Source organism: Terrapene carolina, unplaced genomic scaffold, assembly GCF_002925995.2.
Source record: "Terrapene carolina triunguis isolate 2854851 unplaced genomic scaffold, T_m_triunguis-2.0 Scaffold42, whole genome shotgun sequence".
NCBI classification, from domain to species: Eukaryota; Metazoa; Chordata; order Testudines; family Emydidae; genus Terrapene; species Terrapene triunguis.
The window spans coordinates 18,393,598-18,417,361 of NW_020664393.1; the positions used below are offsets into that span (position 1 = coordinate 18,393,598).

Below are 23,764 nucleotides of genomic sequence, written 5' to 3' on the forward strand. Positions count from 1 at the left end.
TAATGGGATGAAGAACCAAGGTGGGGAAACTGGGCCAAGGAGGGGAGGCTGGACCAAGGAGATGATGGAGGAGAGGGACTGGGATGTGGAGCCATTGGGGTAGGACACTCTGATTTAGAGCTGAGTGAGAGGAAATGCAGGAGCCAAGGGCAGGAGGAGAATAGAATTCCAACAAGGAGCCAAGGAGGTCTGGTGGGAGACTGGAATAAAGGAAAGCTGGAGAGGCCAGGAACCAAAGGGGCCAGACTTGGGGGAAACTGAATCAGAAGGGTCTGTAACCACTACTGTATACTCCACTCAGAACTTGGAATAGAACCCAGGATTCCTGAATGTCTATATTTCCTGCTGTAACCAAATATCTGTGTAATCCACTAACAAAATGTGTGCCCCATCTCCCTTTAGGAGACAATGACAATCTACTACTGCTTTCAGTTACTCTAAGGGTTCCAGCCCTGCTGGTGAACCATGAGGGTGTCAATGGTTCCACATGATGGAATTTCTGTTTTTCTAGTTTATTTTTTTAAAACCTAAGAAATTTCATACAAAATGACATTAAGGCAGCAAAGTCAAGCACTCAAAAGTTAGGAAAATCCAGAATTAAGATTGTGTGTGCTACCTTAATTAGGCCTCATTGTGCATATACCTTATGAGACAGTCCTTAATTACATGATCGCATACTACGTTTTTGCAGGATCTACTGGCTACTTGTGGATTTCCAAAGTGTGAGAACAACAAAATCATAGAACTGGCCCCAGGATGAAGGAGCTGCAAACAACTCCTTTGTGGCTATCTCTATCGTAGGTACTTATTTGGTGTGATGCTTCCTGGGGGTGCCCAAGGTTGTGAGGCACCTTGCTACCACCTGCCCTCAAAGTGTTTCCCTGGAGTGGCCAGACCCTGTTCCAATGGACATTCACAGTATTTACAGATAGAATATTCCCAAAGGAACAATACACCTCAGCTTACCAGTTTCACTTTAGAATCACCGCTCCACTTAACTCATGGCACTTAGATTTGTTTATAGTGAAAACTAGTATAAGTGTATTTAAGAAAGAACAGAGATCAAGTAATAGCAAGGAGGTAGAAGTATTGGAAACAATTGGTTACATCTAAAAAAAAAATCATGATACGTCTTCTAGAGCCTAGACTTAAATAACAAGACTTTCTCTTGTCTCATAAAAGTTAACTCACCCACAGTCTTTCTCCCAGCCAGGACAGCTGTGACCCTTTATTCATATGGCAATCACACTGGCAGCTTGTCCGCCAGATGAAGGATACTGTGTGTCTCCTTGCAGTCTCCTGCTACACCAGACTAATTCTTTAATCTTCATCATAAACACCCACCTTTCCTGTAGTTTCTGTAATCTCTTGCAAACTTCACAATTTTCATTAGTATGCAAATAGAGATACATTGCAAGATATACAATACACAATGACCAGCCAGGGAGATAAGTGTCTACTGCCCCTGCCTGACCAGAACTTATCACCTTCTGGTGACCTGTTAACTTACATACCATAAGAATATGGTTTTCAGTATAGATACATAATTTTTTAAATAATATCCTTGCATACATTTTGCACAGTGGTGTTGGAACAATTTTTATAGTGGGGGTGCGGTCGGTGTTTAATAAATATTTTAAATGTCCTTTTACAGTGCTGTACAAGCAATATTTAGTCCCTAGCAACAGCACTCCAAACTCATCATACTTTTGCCAGTCAAATTTTTTTTTAAAAAGAGTAACTTAAACATTATAACATCCTGTCTGATCTTCACTACAGTGACATTCTCTGATAATGATTATGATTTTGCTTTTGCAAACAGAGAACTCATTATTAGTGTGATACATTCTACTTCAATTTCTTACCTTACAAACAACTATAATTGGAATTCATTCCTCTGTATTCTTGCTCTCATCAACAAAAATAAAGATAGCATGATCACAGAAGAAAAGCACAGCTAAAATATGAAAAGTAATAACTGTTACTTCCTTGATAAGTATCCTCAAAAGAGGCCTTTGGAACCTGACAATAAGTCTAGTCTGCAATTAATGTGACGAGTGCCTCAGTTGTTTTAGAATATCTGGTTTTATATTTTCTGGAAAGAAATCCATACTCTAAATCTTATATAAATTGATTACCTATCCTGGTTTACTAAATCACCTGGACAGAATTCATGGGGCACCACACGCAGAAAGACTCACCTCTCAGACTCAGTGTTATATATTAAAAATAATGCAAATAGCTATGCCACAGTCTGCCAGAGAAGTGAAGGGGATGTGTTTTTATAAATTTTGTTTCTGAAATGAAAGAAGGGGACTTAGGTGAGCAGCTTGACAGATGCTGGAATGGAGAATATTCTAACATAGACATTTAAATAAACAAGATATTGCAATTTATTGATAAGATCACTTTTGTCATGTGGCTGTGAGCTGTTAATCTAGGGACGCATTATTTAGATTCATAGAGTCATAGTTTCTAGGACTGGAAGGGACCTCGAGTGGTCATCGAGTCCAGTCCCCTGCCCTCATGGCAGGACCAAGTACTGTCTAGACCATCCCAGATAGACATTTATCTAACCTACTCTTAAATATCTCCAGAGATGGAGATTCCACAACCTCCCTAGGCAATTTATTCCAGTGTTTAACCACCCTGACAGTTAGGAACTTTTTCCTAATGTCCAACCTAAACCTCCCTTGCTGCAGTTTAAGCCCATTGCTTCTTGTTCTGTCCTTAGAGGCTAAGATGAACAAGTTTTCTCCCTCCTCCTTTTAGATACCTGAAAACTGCTATCATGTCCCCTCTCAGTCTTCTCTTTTCCAAACTAAACAAACCCAATTCTTTCAGCCTTCCTTCATAGGTCATGTTCTCAAGACCTTTAATCATTCTTGTTGCTCTTCTCTGGACCCTCTCCAATTTCTCCACATCTTTCTTGAAATGCGGTGCCCAGAACTGGACACAATACTCCAGTTGAGGCCTAACCAGCGTAGAGTAGAGCGGAAGAATGACTTCTCGTGTCTTGCTCACAACACACCTGTTAATGCATCCCAGAATCATGTTTGCTTTTTTTGCAACAGCATCACACTGTTGACTCATATTTAGCTTGTGGTCCACTATAACCCCTAGATCCCTTTTTGCCGTACTCCTTTCTAGACAGTCTCTTCCCATTCTGTATGTGTGAAACTGACTGTTCCATCCTAAGTGGAGCACTTTGCATTTGTCTTTATTAAACTTCATCCTGTTTACCTCAGACCATTTCTCCAATTTGTCCAGATCATTTTGAATTATGACCCTATCTTCCAAAACAGTTGCAATCCCTCCCAGTTTGGTATCATCCGCAAACTTAATAAGCGTACTTTCTATGCCAATATCTAAGTCGTTGATGAAGATATTGAACTGAGCCGGTCCCAAAACAGACCCCTGCAGAACCCCACTTGTTATACCTTTCCAGCAGGATTGGGAACCATTAATAACTACTCTCTGAGTACTGTTATCCAGCCAGTTATGCACCCACCTTATAGTAGCCCCATCTAAGTTGTATTTGCCTAGTTTATTGATAAAAATATCATGCGTATCAAATGCCTTACTAAAGTCTAGGTATACCACATCCACCGCTTCTCCCTTATCCACAAGACTTGTTATCCTATCAAAGAAAGCTATCAGATTGGTTTGATATGATTTGTTCTTTACAAATCCATGCTGGCTATTCCCTATCACCTTACCACCTTGCAAGTGTTTGCAGATGATTTCCTTAATTACTTGCTCCATTATCTTCCCTGGCACAGAAGTTAAACTAACTGGTCTGTAGTTTCCTGGGTTGTTTTTATTTCCCTTTTTATAGATGGGCACTATATTTGCCCTTTTCCAGTCTTCTGGAATCTCTCCTGTCTCCCGTGATTTTCCAGAGATAATAGCTAGAGGCTCAGATACCTCCTCTTTTGAGTGAATGTTGAGGAGTAATCTGTATCTGCCATTTTGTAATAACTTTGAAGAATGGAAAATATTGACCATGTTTTTTCTATTTTGACTAAATTTCAAACTCTTCAAAATATTAAAAATCTTTATTTGTTATAAAATACAAGAATTATTCCAATGCCATCTGTGCCAGCTCAGAACAACTGGTGGATGGCACTGGGTCAAAAAAATGTGGAACCATACCGTGGGGCAATGCAAGAAAACAGCTCAAAATCTATGGCCGGAATTTCAAAAGAGCTCAGAACCTGCCGTTGGGGCCAGATTCTCAAAAGAAGTCAACTTCCATTTAGGCACCAAAATAAGTGGCCAGATTTCCAAAAAGAACTCATCATGTTGGCTCTTTCGATAAGTGTCACAATGAGAACTGCTGAGCACTTGAAAGTTTGGTCTTCATTGACCTAATGGCATTGGAAATGGCACAGAGACTTGAAAGATTGGATGGGAAAATCAACAAACTGCCTCACACTGAAGAAAAAAAAACTGCCGTAGAAAAGAATACATATTTTGTATATATTTCAAAGCACCATGACACATTTAAAGGGATCTGACAGAAAGTACTTTTTTCTTTTCTTTGTGACTTTTCATGAGGAGAAGTCTTTTATTAATAATTATTATCCTGTTAGCTGTGGTAGCACCCACTACTAGTTAGGTGCTTTCCAAATATTCAAAAAGAATGGTCTCTCCCTGCTCCAAACTGTCTTTCTCTTCCCCTCCTCCCCCCGACATCACACCATAAACTAAGGACAGACAGACAAGCAGGCAGAGAATAGGGGAAGGGGAACACGTGAAAGTGTCTAGCCCTTAACATGCCAGTCCAGACTGCAGGGTGGGAATCTAAGTGTAGGGCCCCACACCTGGTGATGACAGAAAGACAGGCAGCCAGTCACTGTCCTCCTTTGTTAGGGGAACTGACACTGATTGATTCCCAATGTTTCTTATAAGTTATGGGCTTGGCTGTCAGGGTCTGAGAACAGTCAATAAAAGGGAGATGCAGGAGGACATCCCACTCCAACCTCACTTTCTTCTACCCTAACAACAGTGAAAAAGGATATAAGAAGTGTTGCTAAAAAGGCAGAGGGCCTGATTTATCGCTGTATTATGCTAGTGTTATGCTGGTGTATGTCCATTGATTTTGCTGGCATTAATCTGGAGTAATGTAATGATGGATCAGGCCCAAAAGAAGAGTGCCTGCGGGAAGGCAAAGCTCCCTATCCAAGCACCAACTAGAGCTGGGCAACATTTTTTAGTCAAACCTTTTTTTCACTGAAATGTGTTGATTAGAATCAACTGAAACATTTCACTAATTTGTGCCGACTTCAATATAGCTTCAGTCTAAATAAAAATGAAAAGTGTCTGCCAAAATGAAACATTTTGATTTTTTTGTGTTAGATTCACAAGGGGATTTAGGTGCTATTCACAAATTTTGAGAAGGAGGTCCCCTTATATCAACAGCCAATGCACTCATTTGGGAGACCTAGCTTTGAATTCCTGTTCTGGAGCAGAGAGTTAAACCCAGGTTTTCCCATGCTAGGGAGTATCTTAACCATCTGTTTCCTTTAATAGCTCCTGTTAAAGCTGTTCCACTTTGTATAAAATACTTCAGTACTTCTTAGGCCAAGGAGTATGACAATGACTCTAGCCGACTGGTTAGGGCACTTATCTAGAGAGATGCAAGTTGCCGATCCCTGATCTAGCCTGAAAAATTGAAACATTTCATTCTGACATTTCAGAATTTTTTTTTTCATTTTGACTGAAACTATTCGTCAAAATTAACATGCTTTAGTGCCCTAATCTGTGTACTATTAGGTATAAAGGCGGCACCATCACCTCCTCCTCAATTTTGTGACTCTAGACCTTCATTTCCTTTACTTTTATTTAAAAAAAAACTTTAAAATGCCCAAAATGAAAAAGTAATTTTCATAATCATGGAATCCTGGAATACAAATGGCCCTGCAAGTGGTGTTGATGTGTCTATGAGACATATGTGCTAGGAAAGTGGCTAGCACTACATCTGGGACAGGAGGAGCCAAGATTTGTTTTTCAGGAGTCTAGGAAGGGCACAAGCATTGCTTCTGTGTGGCATCCTGTACTTAGGAGACACACACTTTCCCTGCTGCTATACATGAGGGATATGTAATTCCCATTATAATTAATGGGGTTGAGACTAAACATGTATAAAGATGCAGTCAGTGGCCTCTGATATACAGCTGTCTGACACATACCATGGAAACATCATCCCGCCACATTCAGTAACAGTCCACACCATGGGTTGTCAGCAGGATGGAACCTAGGAGTCTAAGCACTACTTGAAGTAAAAGGCTACATATACATCAGGGATCAGCAACCTTTGGCACGCAGCCCATCAGGGAAATCTGCTGGTGGGCCGGGCCGGTTTGTTTACCTGCAGCGTCTGCAGGCTCGGCTGATCGCAGCTCCCACTGGCTGCAGTTTGCCGTTCCAGGCCAATGGGGCTGCGGGAAGCGGCGCGGGCCGAGGGATGTGCTGGCCACTGCTTCCCGCAGCCCCCATTGGCCTGGAACAGCGAACCGCGGCCAGTGGGAGCTGCGATCGGCCGGTTCTCGGGGTGGGGGCAGCTCCGTGGTCCCCACGCCTAGGAGCCGGACCTGCTGGCCAGGGTGCAGCATGGAGCCAGGATAGGTAGGGACTAGCCTGCCTTAGCTCCGCAGCCCCGCCGACCGGAGCCACCAGGGTTCCTTTTCAACTTGGTGTTCCGGTCGAAAACCGAACACCTGGTCACCCTAGCCTTCAGCCAAAACTTGATAGATTAGATGCATATTTTCACTTTTATTTGCTTGTAACTATTTCTAACATTATCGCCTATACTTGAGTTCACTTAGAAGCCTGTCTTCTTTTATTAATAAACTTGTTATTTTTTAATCTAAACCAATCCAGTGTTCTGTTTAAACCGACCTGTTTGGTAACTGCAATTAAAGTAGCAAACTGTTGAATATTAACTCTATACAAGAGCAACAAACCTTCAAAATCTGACCTGTCCAGGAGAGGGCTGAACAGTGCAGAACACACATTTCGGGGAAAATCCAGGACTGGGAGTGTGTTGTGATAACTCTGTAAGTAGTAACCAAGGCTGGTGGAAGCCAGTGTGTGACTGCAGTGTTACTGACAGGCTACTGAGGTCAGAGCTGCTGGACCAGGATTGCAGCTATACACAGACACTCAGGGTGTGACTTGCACGGCTAGTAGGTTCACTAGGCTGGCTGTGAAGCAAAGCATTGTGAGGCACCCATAGTCACAGGGCAAGCAGTGATGCAACCCCTCACTTGCTGAACTGCACCCTGGAATGTGACACCCTCTCTCTGTAGGGTGGATGATTGAGGTAGTGTGCGGGGGTATGGGTACAGACTGTGTGTCAGGAGATGATACTATGTTATAACCGCCTTTCTGTCTGCTGGGGGGTGGGGTGGGACGGTTGCTGTGTGTGTTGCAGTCCCTCCCAAGGAAGGTTGGGATGCCACTTGTAAATCAATCCCCGGGTGTATGTGGGCGGAGGGGTGTTACCACGTCTTCCCCCTGCCGTTGCTATGCTCATTACACCCCTCCTCTCCCTTACAGCCTCTCCCCGCTCTCGGGGGAGGCGGGGTGCGCTCTGCGGTGCGTGTCCCAGCCGCCTGTACGGCTCGGGGGGCGGCTCCCCCTGGCGGGCGGCCTCCGGCGGGGCGGGGCCGGAGCTGGGACGCCGCCGCCGACCGCGCGCGGGGGGAGGAGGAGCAGCCGCCGCCAGGCCATGGCCCCGCTTCGGCGGCCTTAGCAGCAGCCGGAGACTCCCCCCTCGCTCGCTCGCCCGCCCTCCCTCCGCCCGGGCAGCAGGAAGCGGCTCCTCTGTGCGTAGCGGCGGCTGGAGCTCGGATCTGAGCGGCTCCTTCCCGTCTCGTCCTCTCTCCGCCGGGGCTGGCGGAGCCGGCGGGCCCCCGTCCCCGGGGCCGTCCCGTCTTCTCGGCTGGGGACGCGCAGCCCAGGCGAGGCCGCGGCCTAGGGCGGGCGGAGCGCGTGAGGCGCAGGATGCGGAGCGAGGCCCCCCCGGCCGGGGGCTGCGCGCGGCCCCAGTAGCCCGGGATCGCCGCGGATGCGGCCTCGCCCCGCGCGGCGGCCCAGGAGGCGCCTCCGCCAGGCCCTCGCTCCCCAGAGCCTGTGCAGCTGGGGGCCGCCGCGGCGGCCCGCCTGAGCCGCTGCTCTGCCCCGGCCCGCCTGGCCCTGCCCTCTCCTGCCGCGGTTGACAGTGAAGGGATGTCTGCTGCCACCTCCGCTGAAATGATCGAAACTCCCCCGGTCCTCAACTTCGAAGAAATTGACTACAAGGAGATTGAGGTGGAAGAGGTGAGCGAGCCCCGGGCGGAGCCGGGGATGTTCGGAGACTCCCCACCACCACTTTCCTGCACCCGGCCCATGGGGCGATCCACTAGGTGTACAGCTCCCTAGAGCTTGTAGGGCAGCGTTTACCCTTTCGGACCCCAAAGCACTTTACAAACTACATCAGTATTGCAGCCCTGGCACTGGTAGGCCGGGAGGGGGGAGGGAGAGGAGAGTGGCAGTCAGCTGCCACAAAGGTGCCTGGGTGGGAGGAAAGATTCTGCTCATAGAGACTGAGGCAAAACCCTAATCTTATGAGGGAGGCTGTGGGACCACTAACAGGCAGGTAGAGCTGGCCCTCTCTGATCTATATAGTAAATTCTGTGCTATTCCCCCTCTCAGAAATGCCTAAATAGTGCAATAATGGGCACAGTAAACCTGTATAGATAAACGAAGGGCTGTGAACCTGAGCTGCCTGGGAGCTTAGGTATTCCAAACCTGAGGAACAGATCAGCTTTTGTAAAGTGAATTTTAGGTTAGTCTAAATTTAATCCAAACTTTGGTGGCAGTTGATAAATTTGAATTAATTTATCACAGTCAAATGGAGATTTTTTTTTAAACTATATTGTAATGCTTCCATTTAATGTGTCTATTTTTGTAGGTCTCTGTTTTCTCCTCCATCCATCCTATTTAATGCACTTATAATACATCTATTACTATGGTATCTAGCTGCTGATCATTATTATCCAAATTTCTTACACATACATTATCGTGTTTAGGCATAAAAGACCCTTTTTAAAATTTATTAAACTAATTTAAGTGATGCTACAATCCAGTGGCTGTTACATTAACATCAGTACTGCATTTGTGACCCATATTACATCTTTGGTATTGATTACACATGAAGTAAATTCAATTGTCCATTTATGTTTTACTTAGTTTGAAGAAAAATGTTTCCCACTTGAGTATTACAAGGAAAGGTTGGCTATAGAAGAATTGCCTTAAATTCTTTGCAGTTGGTATGTAATTGATTAAGAAGGAGTTTCTAAGAGTATTTGTGGATCAGTTTGGTTTTTCTGTGGAGGCAGAGTGGATTTTCTCAAGAGCAATCTATGTGTTTTCCAAAAAGGTTCAATGGAGATAAGGGCCTTGATGAGCAAGTTAACATATCTTGCAAGTTGTTGCTCCATACAGCTCCCTCTGCCCTTGTGAAGTCCCTGTTTAAGTCAAGGTGTTGTGTGCATGGGCAGACCCCCGTTTAACTCAGTAGAATTTACACATGCAGAACGACTTGCAGACTCTAGACTTAACAAACATTGGCATCATTATTACAATCTTTGTGCTTTTAACTCCTTAGCAGATTAATTACTGCTGAAAGAACAAGATCTCTTCTTCTGAACACAGTAACCGTACAGAAGTGAACATAGCCTCGTATAGCACCTTTCATATATAAGATAACCAGTAGCTCAGAGCTTTACAGAGTCATTTGCTAAATACTGATAGTTAGCCTGTATCCTACTGAATTTTGGTCCACACACAGTCTTGGAGACTATAAATTGTTTTATTGAGAAGGAATGTTTTCCAAGAACACTGTGTTCGAAAGGCATCATGGTATCTTTGACTTCCACCTTGAGAGTCACCAGAAATCTGTAGAAGGTACTTTGGCTTTAATCTCTCTTCAAAAGGATTTCCTTTTCTATAAACAAGATAAGAGGCTCTCAAACTGGAGGAGGGCCCCCTCTGGGGGGACGACCGTGGAATGTATTCTGGGGGAGCATGAGACGCTTTAGGGCAGGGATTGGCAACCTTTGGCACGCGGCCTGCCAGGGTAAGCACCCTGGCGGGCCGGGCCAGTTTGTTTACCTGCCGTGTCCTCAGGTTCGGCCAATCGCGGCTCCCATCGGCCGCGGTTCGCGGCTCCACGCCAATGGAGGCTGTGGGAAGTGGCATGGGCCGAGGGATGTGCTGGCCGCCGCTTCCCACAGCCTAAAAGTCTAGCTAGCAAGTGTCCCCCCCTCCCCCCAAAAAACAAAACAAAAAACCCCAAAAGGCAAAAGAAAACAACAACATGCAAAGCACCTTATTTTTGTTTCTATTCTGTCTTGGTCAAGTAAAGAATAGAGGAAACTGTACATTGTTGTTGAGTTTACAAATAAAACCCTACATAAATAAATTACAATGATTTGGACTTGTATATGGGCATATTTATTTTTTTCCTAAAGTTAAGTATTTTAGGAAAAATAGTCAGAGTGGCCACTAGCAAGAGTTGGTGGCCACGCTCTGAGGCCACCAAAAAAAAAATTGTTGTGAGAACCCTTGGACTAGATAGTCCTGCCTCAGTGCAGGGGACTGGACTAGATGACTTATTGAGGTCCCTTCCAGTTCTACATTTCTATGAAATGTCTTGTATCAGAATTACACATACCTCTTCCTTTTAAACATTTAATTCCATCATTTCCAAACGGTGTTTCTGTATTAAGGAATTGGAAGTACTTTTGTATTTGAAGAAGACTCTGAAATTTGTATGTTTGCCTATGTTCAGTAATCAAACAATTAAGTGTCTTTTGAGATATTGCTTGTAGCTAGCCCTTACCCCCATGGAAAAAGTTAAGGTTGTGGTAATTTTAGAGATCATAAACAGGTGCCCACTGATGACCCATAAAAGTGAGTATCACATATTAAATATAATATGTTGTACTTAGCACTTTGAACAAGTAAAATACTATACAAATGTTTAATCCTCACAACACCTGAGGACTGTAAGGATTACAACCTCATTTTACAGATGGGGAAATTCAGGGCCACACAGTGTCTAACTGGGAGGTAGAACTCTGAGGCTTGATATACAAATCTTGGCGTCCTCTTACGGATGTACCTCTGTATGCATGCTGACACCTGCACAGGCAGGATTTGGTGCACCAAAAATGTGTGCCTAGATTGAGGCCTCAGCAAGAATTAAACTATAGGAGTCTTGAGTCCTTATATCACACTGTCATCCTGACACTTGCCTCTCAATCTGAGGAAAAAATGAAGATGATCCATTCGTTTTAAGACCAAGGGAAGGGGACTTTTGTCAAAGGGTAGGGAGAAATTTTTGTAACAGTTTTTTAGCATTTTGAGTTAAGTGTATGTGACCTACCAGCAGTTCTTGATAGGCCGCTGGATACCACAATTCTGAGAGTAGTAAAAATGCCTAGAGGATAAACTCGTATTACAGTGGAAGCAACAAAAACTGCTTTGCAATGGAACAGGTGAACTAGAAACAGAACTTGTCCACTATGATGAAATTCCAAGATGTATGAACCCCTTCCTTGTCACCCCTTTCTTTTTGTGCCTTCATTGATTTCACAATTGCTAGTGACTATATGCTGTAACTAACGACATAGCATTGTGCACTAGAAGAAAACTGTTAATACTTTACACCTAGAGAGCAAGAATTCTAAAATAATCACCCTTTACAAGGAGTTAAAATGGTTGTTTTATTATAGTATGTGGACATCAGTTAGATGTCCCAAGATGAACATCAACAAATCTAAACTGAAAAACGCAAAAGAATTCTTGTATAATCCCAGCTTTGCTCTTGTATTATCAAGGTTGTCTGGTCAGCAGATAGCACTGCCACTGGTTTATTAATAGATTTAAGTTCTGGAATAGTTACAGGCCCCAAGTCCTAGCTAATAAACATAAGATCTGTGCTTGTGCTTTCAGTTTGGTTTGGCCAAGTTTTACTGGATAACACACGAATATACCGTATTTTGTTCATCTGCATGGCTATAATTTAGGAGGTGAGAGGCATACACAAGCCAAACATATATCCAACTTCCAGGTGGCATTTTGTTGTTTAAAGTCCTCAAGTTGGGGTAAGGTGGGTACGTAATTATCATGGTGAATAAAAGTCAACCCAAAATTAATGTGCCATGAAAGAATATTCAAAGCAAGAATGAAAAACAACCTAAAACTCAGGTTCAGCAGCAACCTTCCTTTCCTTTACCCCTGGGAAACTTCTGATTCCTTCTGATTCTTATTTTTAACTTAAGTACAAAATAGTCTGAAAAAGCATTAATAATTTGGGAACAAAGCTACAGACCTTACCCTAGATTTCAAGCAGCACGGAAAAGAGCTAATTTTTCTAAATGTTGTGTTCTGCACATCTGTTTTATGATGCTAGCTAAATTAGAGATCTCATTTTAATATTTTAGGAGTTGCTTGGAAAATGTGGCTTTAAATTTGCTTGAAAAATTGTGGATAAATAAGCCTTTAAAGGAATATGTGATGCCTTATGCTACATTTTAGAAAAATCCAGAAGGATTTATAAAACAGTATATAATTCTGAAAGTTTGGAAATGAACTGAAAATTTTTGTCTTGAAAGTGGTGATGATACCAGTGCAGATTCATTCAGTTGTTGAATGAAGGCCCATCTGATTAAATAATTAGTAATAAATGGTATCTCTCTATTTGGGAAGTTCAGTTAACAAATGCTTTGCAATACAGTGTGTGGGTTTTTATTTTTATTTTTTTTTAAAGCTGATCTTAAGGGTACATGTAAAGGAAAAGGTAAACTTGACTTTTAATTATTTTATTTGTTAAAGTATACTTCCCTTCCTTTTTTGATACTTTGTTTCTGGAGTATTGTCCTCATGGCTCTGTTCCATTCTTTTCCATAGTTAATTTGCTTCTGCCACCACACATCCACTGTAACTAAATAGAACCTGTCTGATTTGTGCACGTTTTGTTTGTTGTCTGTTGTTGGTTTGAATAGTGCAGAATGTACACAGCTCCCTTTTATGTTATAGGAAAGATAAAATCCTTGGCACCCAAATCCTACAATGCTGACCACTCCACTATGGAAAAATCTAAACCCAGTACTGGGAGTGGTGTGTGTATATTGTGTGTATGCAATATTATATATTTTTCTTACTTAAAGTGACTTCCAAACAACTTTAAACCATATACTATTTGAAAGTTTCTGTTATCCTCAAGTACAGTAATCTGTGAGCTGCAGGGTGCTGGTGGCATCTCCACCAAGTATTGCATGCAATTTGTTGTAGAAGTGCCAGTTCTCCAACACAGTACCAGTTCTATTGTTACTCTCCCTAGCCTTGTAGAATCCCTGGCAAAGTTCCTTTACTTTCCCATAGTACTGCTGATGATCCCTATCAGACCCTTTTGCCTGCACCTCCCCCATGCAATCTACTTGTAGTTGTCCGTGTTTCTGTGTCTGGTTCATAGCTGTGCTTCCATAGCCTCATCTCCCCACTGGCTCAAGAGATCCAGTACTTCCTGTCTGCTCCAGGCAGGAGCGTGTCTGGTACCTCTCTGTGTGCACGGAGCTGGCATGGTCTATTGGGCAGCTGCACACAACAAAGCTGATCTGCTAGGTCTGCTCGCCAAGTTGGGCAATCAGAAAAATTTCAAAGGTACGGAAGGTTTTAAAGAGTGTGGCTTCCAGTCTCTCTGACGCCTGGTCAGTGGAGTTTAAAATTGTGATCAGAGTGGTCTCTCTTGCAGGGAATGGGGCATTGTGGGACAGTGACTAGAGGACTGTTAAAGTCAACACATATCATGCAGTGTCTTCACTCATATTGCATCGACTTAAGTAGGTCAACTATGGTGTTTTGGTGGAGGGGCAGGGGTACTGTGTTGATGTAATGAGGCACTTATGCTGGCTAGAGATGAATTTGATGTAGACACAACCTAACTTTGTAGTGTAGCCGAAGCCTTAGTTTCAACAGTCCACTTGAACAATGGTAGTTAATAACTAGAGTATTTTGAGGGAATCCTCTTACAAAGAGGAACTGATAAGCTTTCTAAATATATATTTAAGAATAACTATTTAAGTTTGCACACCACTAAGAGGCATATTTGTAATGTGTACACCTATACATAATACATTTTTGGAAACAGCTGAATATGATTTTATCTGCCCACTGGGGTCTGAATTTAGGGTTCTTTGTCTTTTACAGCTGGGCAGGAAATGGTTTTCTAGTCCCATGAAATTTAGAATATTTTTCTTGTCCTGATTCAGGACAGGAAAGATAATCTCAAATTTTTGTGAACCAATAATCCAAAAACATTTCAGATCAGGTTAATTGAAATACTTCATTTTGATTTCACTTTTTAAATTCTTTTTAGTATAAATTAACATTTCCAATGGAAGTTATTTAGAAACAAAACTTTTCATTTAGAAAATGTCAAAACATCCTATTTTAACAATTTTGAATTTTTTTTCCAGTAAGTTTTAGAATCAGGATATTCATCAAAGCTGATCCTTTTTCCTGCTAACAATTTTGGTTTTGACAAATTGTCATTTTCTGATTATAAAAAAAATGGTCTGAAAATTCCTGACCAACTCTGTTTTCCTCGCAACTGTTGATGGCCTGGAGTCTTAACTGTGGTCCAAAGCCTTGATCCTGTAATCATAGGACTGGAAGAGACCTCAAGAGGTCATCTAATCCAGTCCCTTGCACTCATGGCAGGTCTAAGTATTATCTATACCATCTCTGACAGGTTTTTGTATAACCCATTCTTAAAAATCTCCAATGATGGAGAGTCCACAACCTCCCTAGACCATTTATTCCAGTGCTTAACTACCCTGACAGGAAATTTCTCCCACCCTACGTTTACACCACAGTGGCAGCTCCTGTCCCACAGGGCTGGGTTTGGCTCCCTACTCCGGGCATTGCGACCTAACGCACGGAGTTACAGTGCCACTGAAGTTTGGCACATCCGCCCTGCCATAAATGGACACAGAGGAGTGGAGGACTATATCGCAATACCACTTAGTTTGGGGGGCATTTTACTCTGATTGAGGACATTTCACAGACTTTATTCAAATTCATCGTTTCCATGATTACTGCGGCAAAATCATATCCCTATTCATGTTAGATAACAAGAGAACGTGATCTCGCAGTGCTGTGGCTAGAAGAACTAATGTAGTTCCTTGTGTAACCAGGAATATTGAGCAGGAGAATGGAGGTGATGTTAAGTTAGTATATAGCATTGCTGAGACAACTGCTGGAATATTGTAGCCACACTCTTCAAAAAATATATTGAAAATTTGGAAAATCATTCAGAAAAGATACAAAAATTATTTGAGGTCTGGAAAACATGACTTATAACAAATGGCAACTGACTTTCTGTGTGCCCAGTTTGAGACAATCAGATCCTGATTTTGAGGAGCGCGGTGTACTCCAGTTGAAGTCAATGATAACTGTAGGTGCTCAGCATCTCTGAAATATTAAGCTCTTGATGTTTTAAGTTGGGCAGCACAAAACAGTAGACACTTGAAATTTTTGGTTTTTATTTCTGTGGCCTTGATTAAATTCAGACATTTCACTGGTTTAACTTAAAATCAGTTTTTAAACCCATTGAGTTAAACTGTTGGGTGTTTGTGTGTAGACACTTAATCTGGTTTTAAAAAAAAGCTTCAACTGAAATAAACAACTATTGAACCAAAATAGTATTGGCATGGCATGGCTCCCACCTGAGGTGCCTTCTTGCAGCAGGCCACGCCACGATAGGCAAACCTGCCTCAGCTTCCTTCCTTTGGAGGCCCCGGTAACTCCATGACCGCTCCCTTGCATAATAATACACTTCCTTGGGCCAGTTTATTATAAAAATGTAGTGCAAAATAGTCCATAACAAGTCCGTAAATATAGTTCATTTATCACTGTCTGCAAATGTGCATGGCATGTAGTCTTTAAAATCCAACACCTTCTAGTCCATCCACAAGTGCATATCATTCTCCTGTGTCTTTCCACCACACCCAAGCTCTTTGATCCCCTCCTGTCCTTTTACCAGGACAGCCACCCCAGCCCTTCCAGCTTGAGTGCAACCCTTCTCTTCCCAGCAGGAACCCCCACAGCTTCCCTGCTGGGAGTTCATCCTCACTAAGGAAGCATCCCTAACTGCCCCTGACTCTCTCATTGTTCCCCTAGATGCAGCTCTCCAGTTTGGAGACTTGAGCAGGTAAGCCCCTGTGCTGTTCCCCTGTCTTTCCAGCCCTCAGTGTTGGCTTTTAGCCTTAGAAGTCAGCAAGCAATTCCCTCGTGCTGTTCTGCTACCTTCAGCCCTCTGGCTCCTCTTCTCTTGACTGACTCAGGCAGTTCTTACCTGCTCCTTTTCCTGACTGACTCAGGCAGCTCTTAGCTGACCCATTTCCTCACTGGGCCTTCTGTCTCAGTCTGTATCCATTTATATGGCTCAGGTGCCTTTTCCTAAAACCCAATTAGCAGTCAGCTGACAATCACAATTGCACTGGCCTCTACCCTCTTAAAGGGCCAGTGTCATCTTGCGAGGAAGCATCTATACACAAGCTTGCACCAGTTTAACTAATCTGATTTAAAAACATAGTTAATTATGAGTATAATTTTTTGTGTGTGAAGTTCCCTATCTGTAAAATGTGGATAAAACATCTCTCTCTCTGTTAGGGTGCTAGAAAGTTGAATTCAACAATGAACGTGGGGCGCTCAGTATTATGGTGATGAATGCAAGACAAGTGTTTATGAGGAAATAATAAATTCTGTGTTCAGTGCAGTGAATGATGAGAGGATAAAAGAAAATCCTGAACGAATGCCTTATTCTCTGAGCACTGTCCATCTTATGCCCTGTATGTGCACAGGGTCCTGTGGAAAAAAAAATGTGATTGGGGCCTTTGGGCATCACTGAAATAATAGTAATAACAATAAAGTGCACCCTTTTATAAAACTCAGGAGGTGTATACATAATTTACACACATACAAACAACTTCACCTCTGTTGTAATAGAGACATCCCCTTACAAACCCCCCCCTTCTTCCTACCCAACTGCCCTCTGAGAAATGCCTGCAAAATGAAATGAATCCTGCAGTGGGCATTGAAGGCCTGTAATGTTGGGCTCTGTCAGACCAACAAGAGGACCGACTTTCAGAGTTGAGTCCTCTGTCGTCAATGCCTAGGCACCAGCCTTTAATGTTTAAATCTAGGGCCTGTTAGTTTGAGCACCTCAGATATTATGACAGAGGATAATGATCCATTCCAATATATGGAAAACAAATTTTACCCCAATATATTTAAATTACTACTGGGTATAGTGAGTTTAATCCTTAAAACAGATTACTATTCAAAAAAGGCTGGGTAAAACTTCATTAAAAAGAAACTTAAAAAATAACTTATCTGAAACTTAAAACTTAATGTACATATAAAATGTACTGGGGTCTAAAATAACCCTTTGCTGATAAATTGGTACCTTAGTCTGGAATACAAACACTTCCTGGAATGAGTAAACTATCTAAATGCTAATAATCTCTTCAAAAAGAATTGAGTTTAGACTAAGCAGGGAAATGTCTGTTTTAGGAATACTCGACAGAATGTTTAGATGTTAATTGCGTATTCACTAGACTCTTTGATGTGAGCAAGTAAGCCTTAATATACAATTACTCTTTGAAAAGGAAACTCCATTGGAAAGTATGGATTTGTGTGTTCTTAAACCCCCACTCAGTCCTCAAGATCATAATTAAGTTGATGTCTTATGGGCTTTCTTTTGTAGACACTGCAGTTAATAAGGGATGAAGGGTTTGGGGTGCAGGAGGGTGCTCTGGGGCTACGGCGGGGAGAGAGGACTCCCCCCAGCACTCTCTCCCCACAGCAGCACCTGGGCTGTGGGGGAGAGGCACCTCTCCCCTCCGTGGGAGCTCTGGGGCTGCAGGATAGGTGCCCTTCCCCCAGCCCCAGCAGGTCTGGGCCGGGGGAGGGCCGCTGTGACCGCCGCGCCTGGGTCGGGCTGCGCCGTGCCTGGGGCCGGGCCACTCCAGGGTTGGGCTACTCTGGCTATGCCGCAGGCTGAGTTGGGGGCCGGGGGAGGGGCTCCCCTCCCATGGTCGGTTGGGGGCTAGGGAAGGGGTGCCCCTCCCCTGGCCGCGGCAGGTCCCTGGGCGGGTTCCCTGAGCGCCTGCGCGGTGCTAAATAGGCTGCTTCACAGCAACGCAGCTTATAGGGAACTTAAGTTACAATAATCATAGGGGTCACTTGTAACTATACTGTGTACAACATTTTCAGACAGTGATATTTTTTTTCGAGTTGGTGTCCATCAAATGTGTAAATTAGCATTAAAGCAAGAAAAAAGAGAAGTGGAAGAGGATAAAGAAAGGAGAAATCTTTTAAAAGGCCTTTTTCCAAGACATGCTCACCAAGTACAATACTAGAGATGGTTAAGTCTTTGAACATGTCTTATTACTGCTGGTATATACTTATACCCAATGTATACAGCGTAGAAAGGCTGAGAAATCAGGAATTTCCAAAAGTTGTTTCCACTGAATCATTAAACTTTACATAGTAATTTGTGTATTTTATGTAACATTAATAGTAATAAGGCCTTGCATTTAATAAGGATATGAGAAATAGAAAGTACTGCCTTTATGCAATGTAGTAGAAGTAACTTCTCTGTAGAAAACTTATGTTGAATTTCAAAAAAAATTTTGTAGTGTTTGATTTCTTTGCAACTTACAAATAAAAATGAATGTTAATTTATTTTTTAAGGCAAATGGTGAGATCAGATTCTATTGTATGTAATTGTAATAACCCCAGTCATGCATAGCATTTGAAGCCTTGGCCTTCATCGCTGCAGCACAAATTGCTACGACTTGAACTACAGAATTAACTGTGTTAGCTGGCATCAGCAGAAAGCTGTGATCCAGGAGGCTGGGATAGATTGCTGGGGCCAGGTGTTAGGTTTGAGTGGTGGTTGCCCAGCCCATTTCTCTTTGTCTCCCTGCACCCCACATGAATTGAAGGAGCTGCTGCCCCATGTGGGAGAGATGGCCCTTCGTGTGCCATCCCCACACACAAAGCTACCTTGGCACCTCCCATCCCCTCCTTTGGTGACAGCACAGGCTTGGCCATAAATCAGAACGTTCATGTTTGGTTATTATTTTGGCATGCTTCCAGGATTTTCCTTAAGAATGCGAGCAAGAAAAGGGAAATTGAACTTTTCAACAGTTTATATCTCCGCCAAACCTGAATAGAATTGGATGGGTCCAAGAAAAGACATTTCTATTCCTAATGGGGCCCCCCTGCTGAATTTCAAGGGCCTGCTCCAAAAAATGGAGGTGTTCGAGCTTCTCCCAAAAAAAGACTCAAGAATCTCTTATAATGGGAAGTATTTTGAAATCTAAATGTAGGGATCTCTGTCTAACCCCCTTTAGTGAAGTTAAAGTGCAGGATTATATCATCTACCCACTCTTACGGAAATAATAGTAAAAGTTAAAATTCAGTATTATGGCTTCATTAGAGGGTTAATTGGAGGCAAACAACTGAAATGGAGAGAACTTGTTTTAGTGCACATTTTGCTCATGAGGGGGAGTGTTAAAGGAAATGACTGTGTGTAAATTCTCATTAGTCTGAAAATCTCAGTATTGAAAGTATGGGGGTGGGGGGAAGAGATACCTTGGTCGTATTTGACATGTATCCCTTACTCTGTCTTCTACTACACTTCAGCATAGTGCTAGAATACATGCATTTATGTAGTTTTATTCCAGACGTCAAACTTTGTATAACTAATGAGCAGGAATATATGCAATAAGATACTATTTCCCAGACCAAGTTTTATAAAGGTGAACTTTGCATAGGAAGGATGAAGAAAAGAATAAGGGGGAAGCAACTATTCTTCCTTTTTCCTAGGTTCTTTTTGAGTAGATCTTGTGTGAAATAAGTAACTTTACAAATTTGTATGCAATATAAATATTTCAGAAAAAATGTGAAGAATTTAATGCATTAGTTTACTGTTTTTCCCTGTAGGTGATCTATGGGAGAACCCTTATGCACATGCCATTTATGACCATAGCCCTAGAATTTGTAGCTGTTCTTTATGACTGCATAAAATTAAAGTTCTGTTATAAACTTGGACTTCACTTCATATGTCTGATTTCTTTACACTTAATTTTTGACGCTGTGTAACGTGTTTAAATATTTGTGAAGTGCTACGGGCAAGCTGAAATTATTTCCTTAACTACAGTATTCCTTGCTATCTTGATCTAGGTTGTTGGAAGAGGAGCCTTTGGTGTGGTCTGCAAGGCAAAATGGCGAGGAAAAGATGTAGCCATTAAACAAATAGAAAGTGAATCTGAAAGAAAGGCCTTCATTGTGGAGGTACAGTAAGCTTGCTTGAAAAGAAGTTATGGGATTTAGTATGTTCTCAGTCCCCCACCCCCCACTAGTAATGTGGTATGGCTTTTCCACTGACATACCCCGCCTCCAGCCATGCGTCCTCCACCAGAACTTGTAAGAGGGTCCTCGGAGAATGGCCTGTGGCTGTCTTCCCCAGTTCCTGCACTGAAGGAATTCTTCCCTGCCAGATCTGGGGTATTTAGAGCTTCTTTATGCCACTCCAGCCCTTTTAATCCGTGTAGAGACACCAAAGAGGGAGTGAGAATCTCATCCAGTGTCGGTTAACATTGGGGGAGGGGTCATGCTATGAAAAAGTTTGGTTTATGTTTCCATTAATGTAGTAGTTTATTTTTAATTAAAATTGTAAAAATCTAGAAAATACATGTAACCTATTTATTTGAGAACAAATCCCTTATTTTCTCCATTCCACCTACTTTTTTTTTTTTTTTTTTTTTTTTTTTTTTTTTTTTTTTTTTTTTTTTGTGTTAAGATATAGGCATTTAGCCTCTCACATAATTCGTACTTTTCCTAAAGGAGAGACAACATTCTAGGATTGAATGTTGATACTATGTAACTTCAATGAACTTCATTATGCCGTAGTTCTGTTTGTTTGCATTTAAAACACAGTAGAGGAAAATCTAGGATGCCCAGGATATATGGAGTAAAATAAGAATAAATCTCTAAAGTGTTACAGTTCCTTTAACCATACTATTTTGTGACTAAAAATGTATTTATAATACATCTCTCTGTTAATAGAATATTTATACTGTGCTCATTGCCATGTTATGTGAGTGCAGAATAACATTCACATAAATCTAAACATGGTTGAATGGTAATTCGTCTTGGTTGGGCTTTATGTGAGAGAGAATCTAAGAAAGAAAATCCTCAGAAATTATTTTGAATTGGGTTCAAGATATTACATTTTGAGTTCTTGCACTGTGTAGATTCAGTTCTGTTCTAATATCACTTCAGACTATATATAAAGAATTTCTAGGAACATAAGGTCATGTGCCCTATCGATTGGATAGTGAAATTCAGAGGGTACTATTAAAAACTCCCTGAAAAGTCTGTGAAAGCCAAAACTTTCCACTTGGTTTGATTTTCTGCCAACTTGCAAAATAAAAAATGGTTCTTAATTTCTTGAGTGGGTGTATCCACATATGCCTACTATCAATTACTACAAGCAATTTTTTCTCATAACTGGATGGCATAAATGTTAACTTGTAGAATTTATTTTATAGTTCATTTTTGTGGACATTAGTTCTCTTTAACACAAAAGGGAGTATTTTTCCCATAAGATTTTCTGTAGTGATTCAGACCATTTGTCTCTGAAGTCAGGTATCCTTGCCTCCAACTTTGGCCAATAAACAATGCTACAGAAGTATTGCAAAATCCTCAGAATGCCATATTTAGTTGTGCAATGCTGTACTTGGAAAGTGGATGATCTGCTTGTTCATCAGCTTACACTCTGGCCTTGAAGCATGTGACTTAATTATGTTCTTAACATGCATAATTAAAAATTTGATTTGAGTCATAACATTTTCTGACCCATTTTAATAGGTCTGCCTGGCTAATATAATCTGTTACAAGACAGGGGAGTGCTATTATCTCCATTTTACAGATGGGGACCTGAGGCACAGGAAAACTGTGATTTGTCTTTCCAAGGTCATGCACGAAGTCTGTGGCAGAGCCAGGGTCCCAGGTTCTAGGCTAGTGCCCTAAGCATTGGATTTTCAGAGGATGGTCCAGTTTTAAAATCCAGGCACAGTATGTGACATAAATTTGTTAGTTTACAACCTAATTTAATTCTCTAAGACATCAACTTTTCACCCTAACTAACCATGCTATGTAAATAATTTTGTGTTCATTTAATTGTTAACTCTGTATATGAAACTAAATGGTAACTTGAAGTATTTTGTGGTTGGAAAAAAAGTGGTGAACTTTTGTGTTGCAGCTTCGACAGTTGTCACGTGTGAACCATCCTAATATTGTCAAGTTATATGGAGCCTGTCTGAATCCAGTAAGTTGTAATCCTCCACCTTTTGTCACCCCAGTAACGCTCACTATAATCAAGCAATAATGCAAGAAATACGTTCAGCCAATATACCCACCTTAGTATTGTATCTCTAAAATGGTTGCTGGTTTTCTTATTAATGGGTTGATTTTTCTAAACATTAATTTTTTACTTGAACCAAAGTGTAGCCTCCAAAAACCTATTCACACTTCATCTTGTCCATTTGCTCTCCCTATGCTGATTTTTTTTGATTGCAAAGAAATTAGTGTGGTATATATCAGGGCCGCCCAGAGAATTCAGGGGGCCTGGGGCAAAGCGGGGGAGCTGCAGCGTTTGTACTCATCCGTCGGCGGTCCGGGTCTTGGGCGGCATTTCGGTGGCGGGGGGCCCTTCGACAGCACTGAATGGCTCCCCACCGCCGAAGTCCTGGAGCGACTGAAGGGGACCCCCCGGCGCTGAAATGCCGCTGAAGACCCGGACCGCCGCCGGGCGAGGGCTCGCGGGGCATTTCGGCGGCAGGGGGCCCTTCAGTCGCTCCGTGTCTTCGGCAGCACTGAAGGGCCCCCAGCCGCTGAAGACCCGGACTGCCACCAGGCCAGGGATCGCGGGGCCCAGGGCCTGGGGCAAATTGCCCCACTTCCCCTCCCCATCCCCCGCGGGTGGCCCTGGTGTGTGTGTGTGTGTATGTATATGTAACTTCGCTTGTGTGCAGTCCCCATATTGATTCCAAATCAGCACTACAAAAAATGATTTATTTACAAATGACACACACGATTGAAAATCAATTCCTTTACACTTACCTGCCAAGGTCAGGATTCTGTTTTTGCCCTGCAACATCTGATAACCCTACAAATGCCTCAGGTGATGCAGCGAGTACTGTAGCAGGACAAATGGTAGGCTAACGTAGACATATATTATTAGTGGCCTGGGATATTAAATTGGTTAAAATAATAATTTATTCTGGTCTAATAAAAATTGGCAATTTTAGTTAATTTTTTCTAATCCACTCTTAAGTAAATCCATTCTAACTTTTAATCTGAAGGCAATCTTAGACTTAAGGGGGTATACAGTGATGCATTCTCCTCTTTGCTATCCTTTAATAGGATCTAAGCATCAATTTAATTCTGCATCTGATAGATCAATGTATCAATTATGGACACTTTGCAGTTCCTCTCAAAGAACTTTCCTTTCAAATTACAAAACCTAGGGTTACCATACGTCCAGTTTTTCCCGGACATGTCCGGCTTTTTGGTAATCAAACCCCAGCCCGGGGGGAATTGCCAAAAAGCCGAACATTTCCGGGAAAATACC

The 23,764-nt window shown here is 42.3% G+C and overlaps 1 protein-coding gene across 1 annotated transcript in view; it reads left to right on the forward strand.

The window, feature by feature from the left end:
- The first annotated feature begins 7,793 nt into the window (after positions 1-7,793).
- Positions 7,794-23,764, forward strand: part of MAP3K7 (mitogen-activated protein kinase kinase kinase 7) — a 61,832-nt gene continuing 45,861 nt past the window's right edge. Inside the window, exons 1-3 of the mRNA XM_024202724.2 lie at positions 7,794-8,325; positions 20,311-20,421; positions 22,394-22,459. Of these exons, the coding sequence (XP_024058492.1) occupies positions 8,236-8,325; positions 20,311-20,421; positions 22,394-22,459 (267 nt within the window). The 5' untranslated portion in view covers positions 7,794-8,235. The remainder of the gene's footprint in view (positions 8,326-20,310; positions 20,422-22,393; positions 22,460-23,764) is intronic.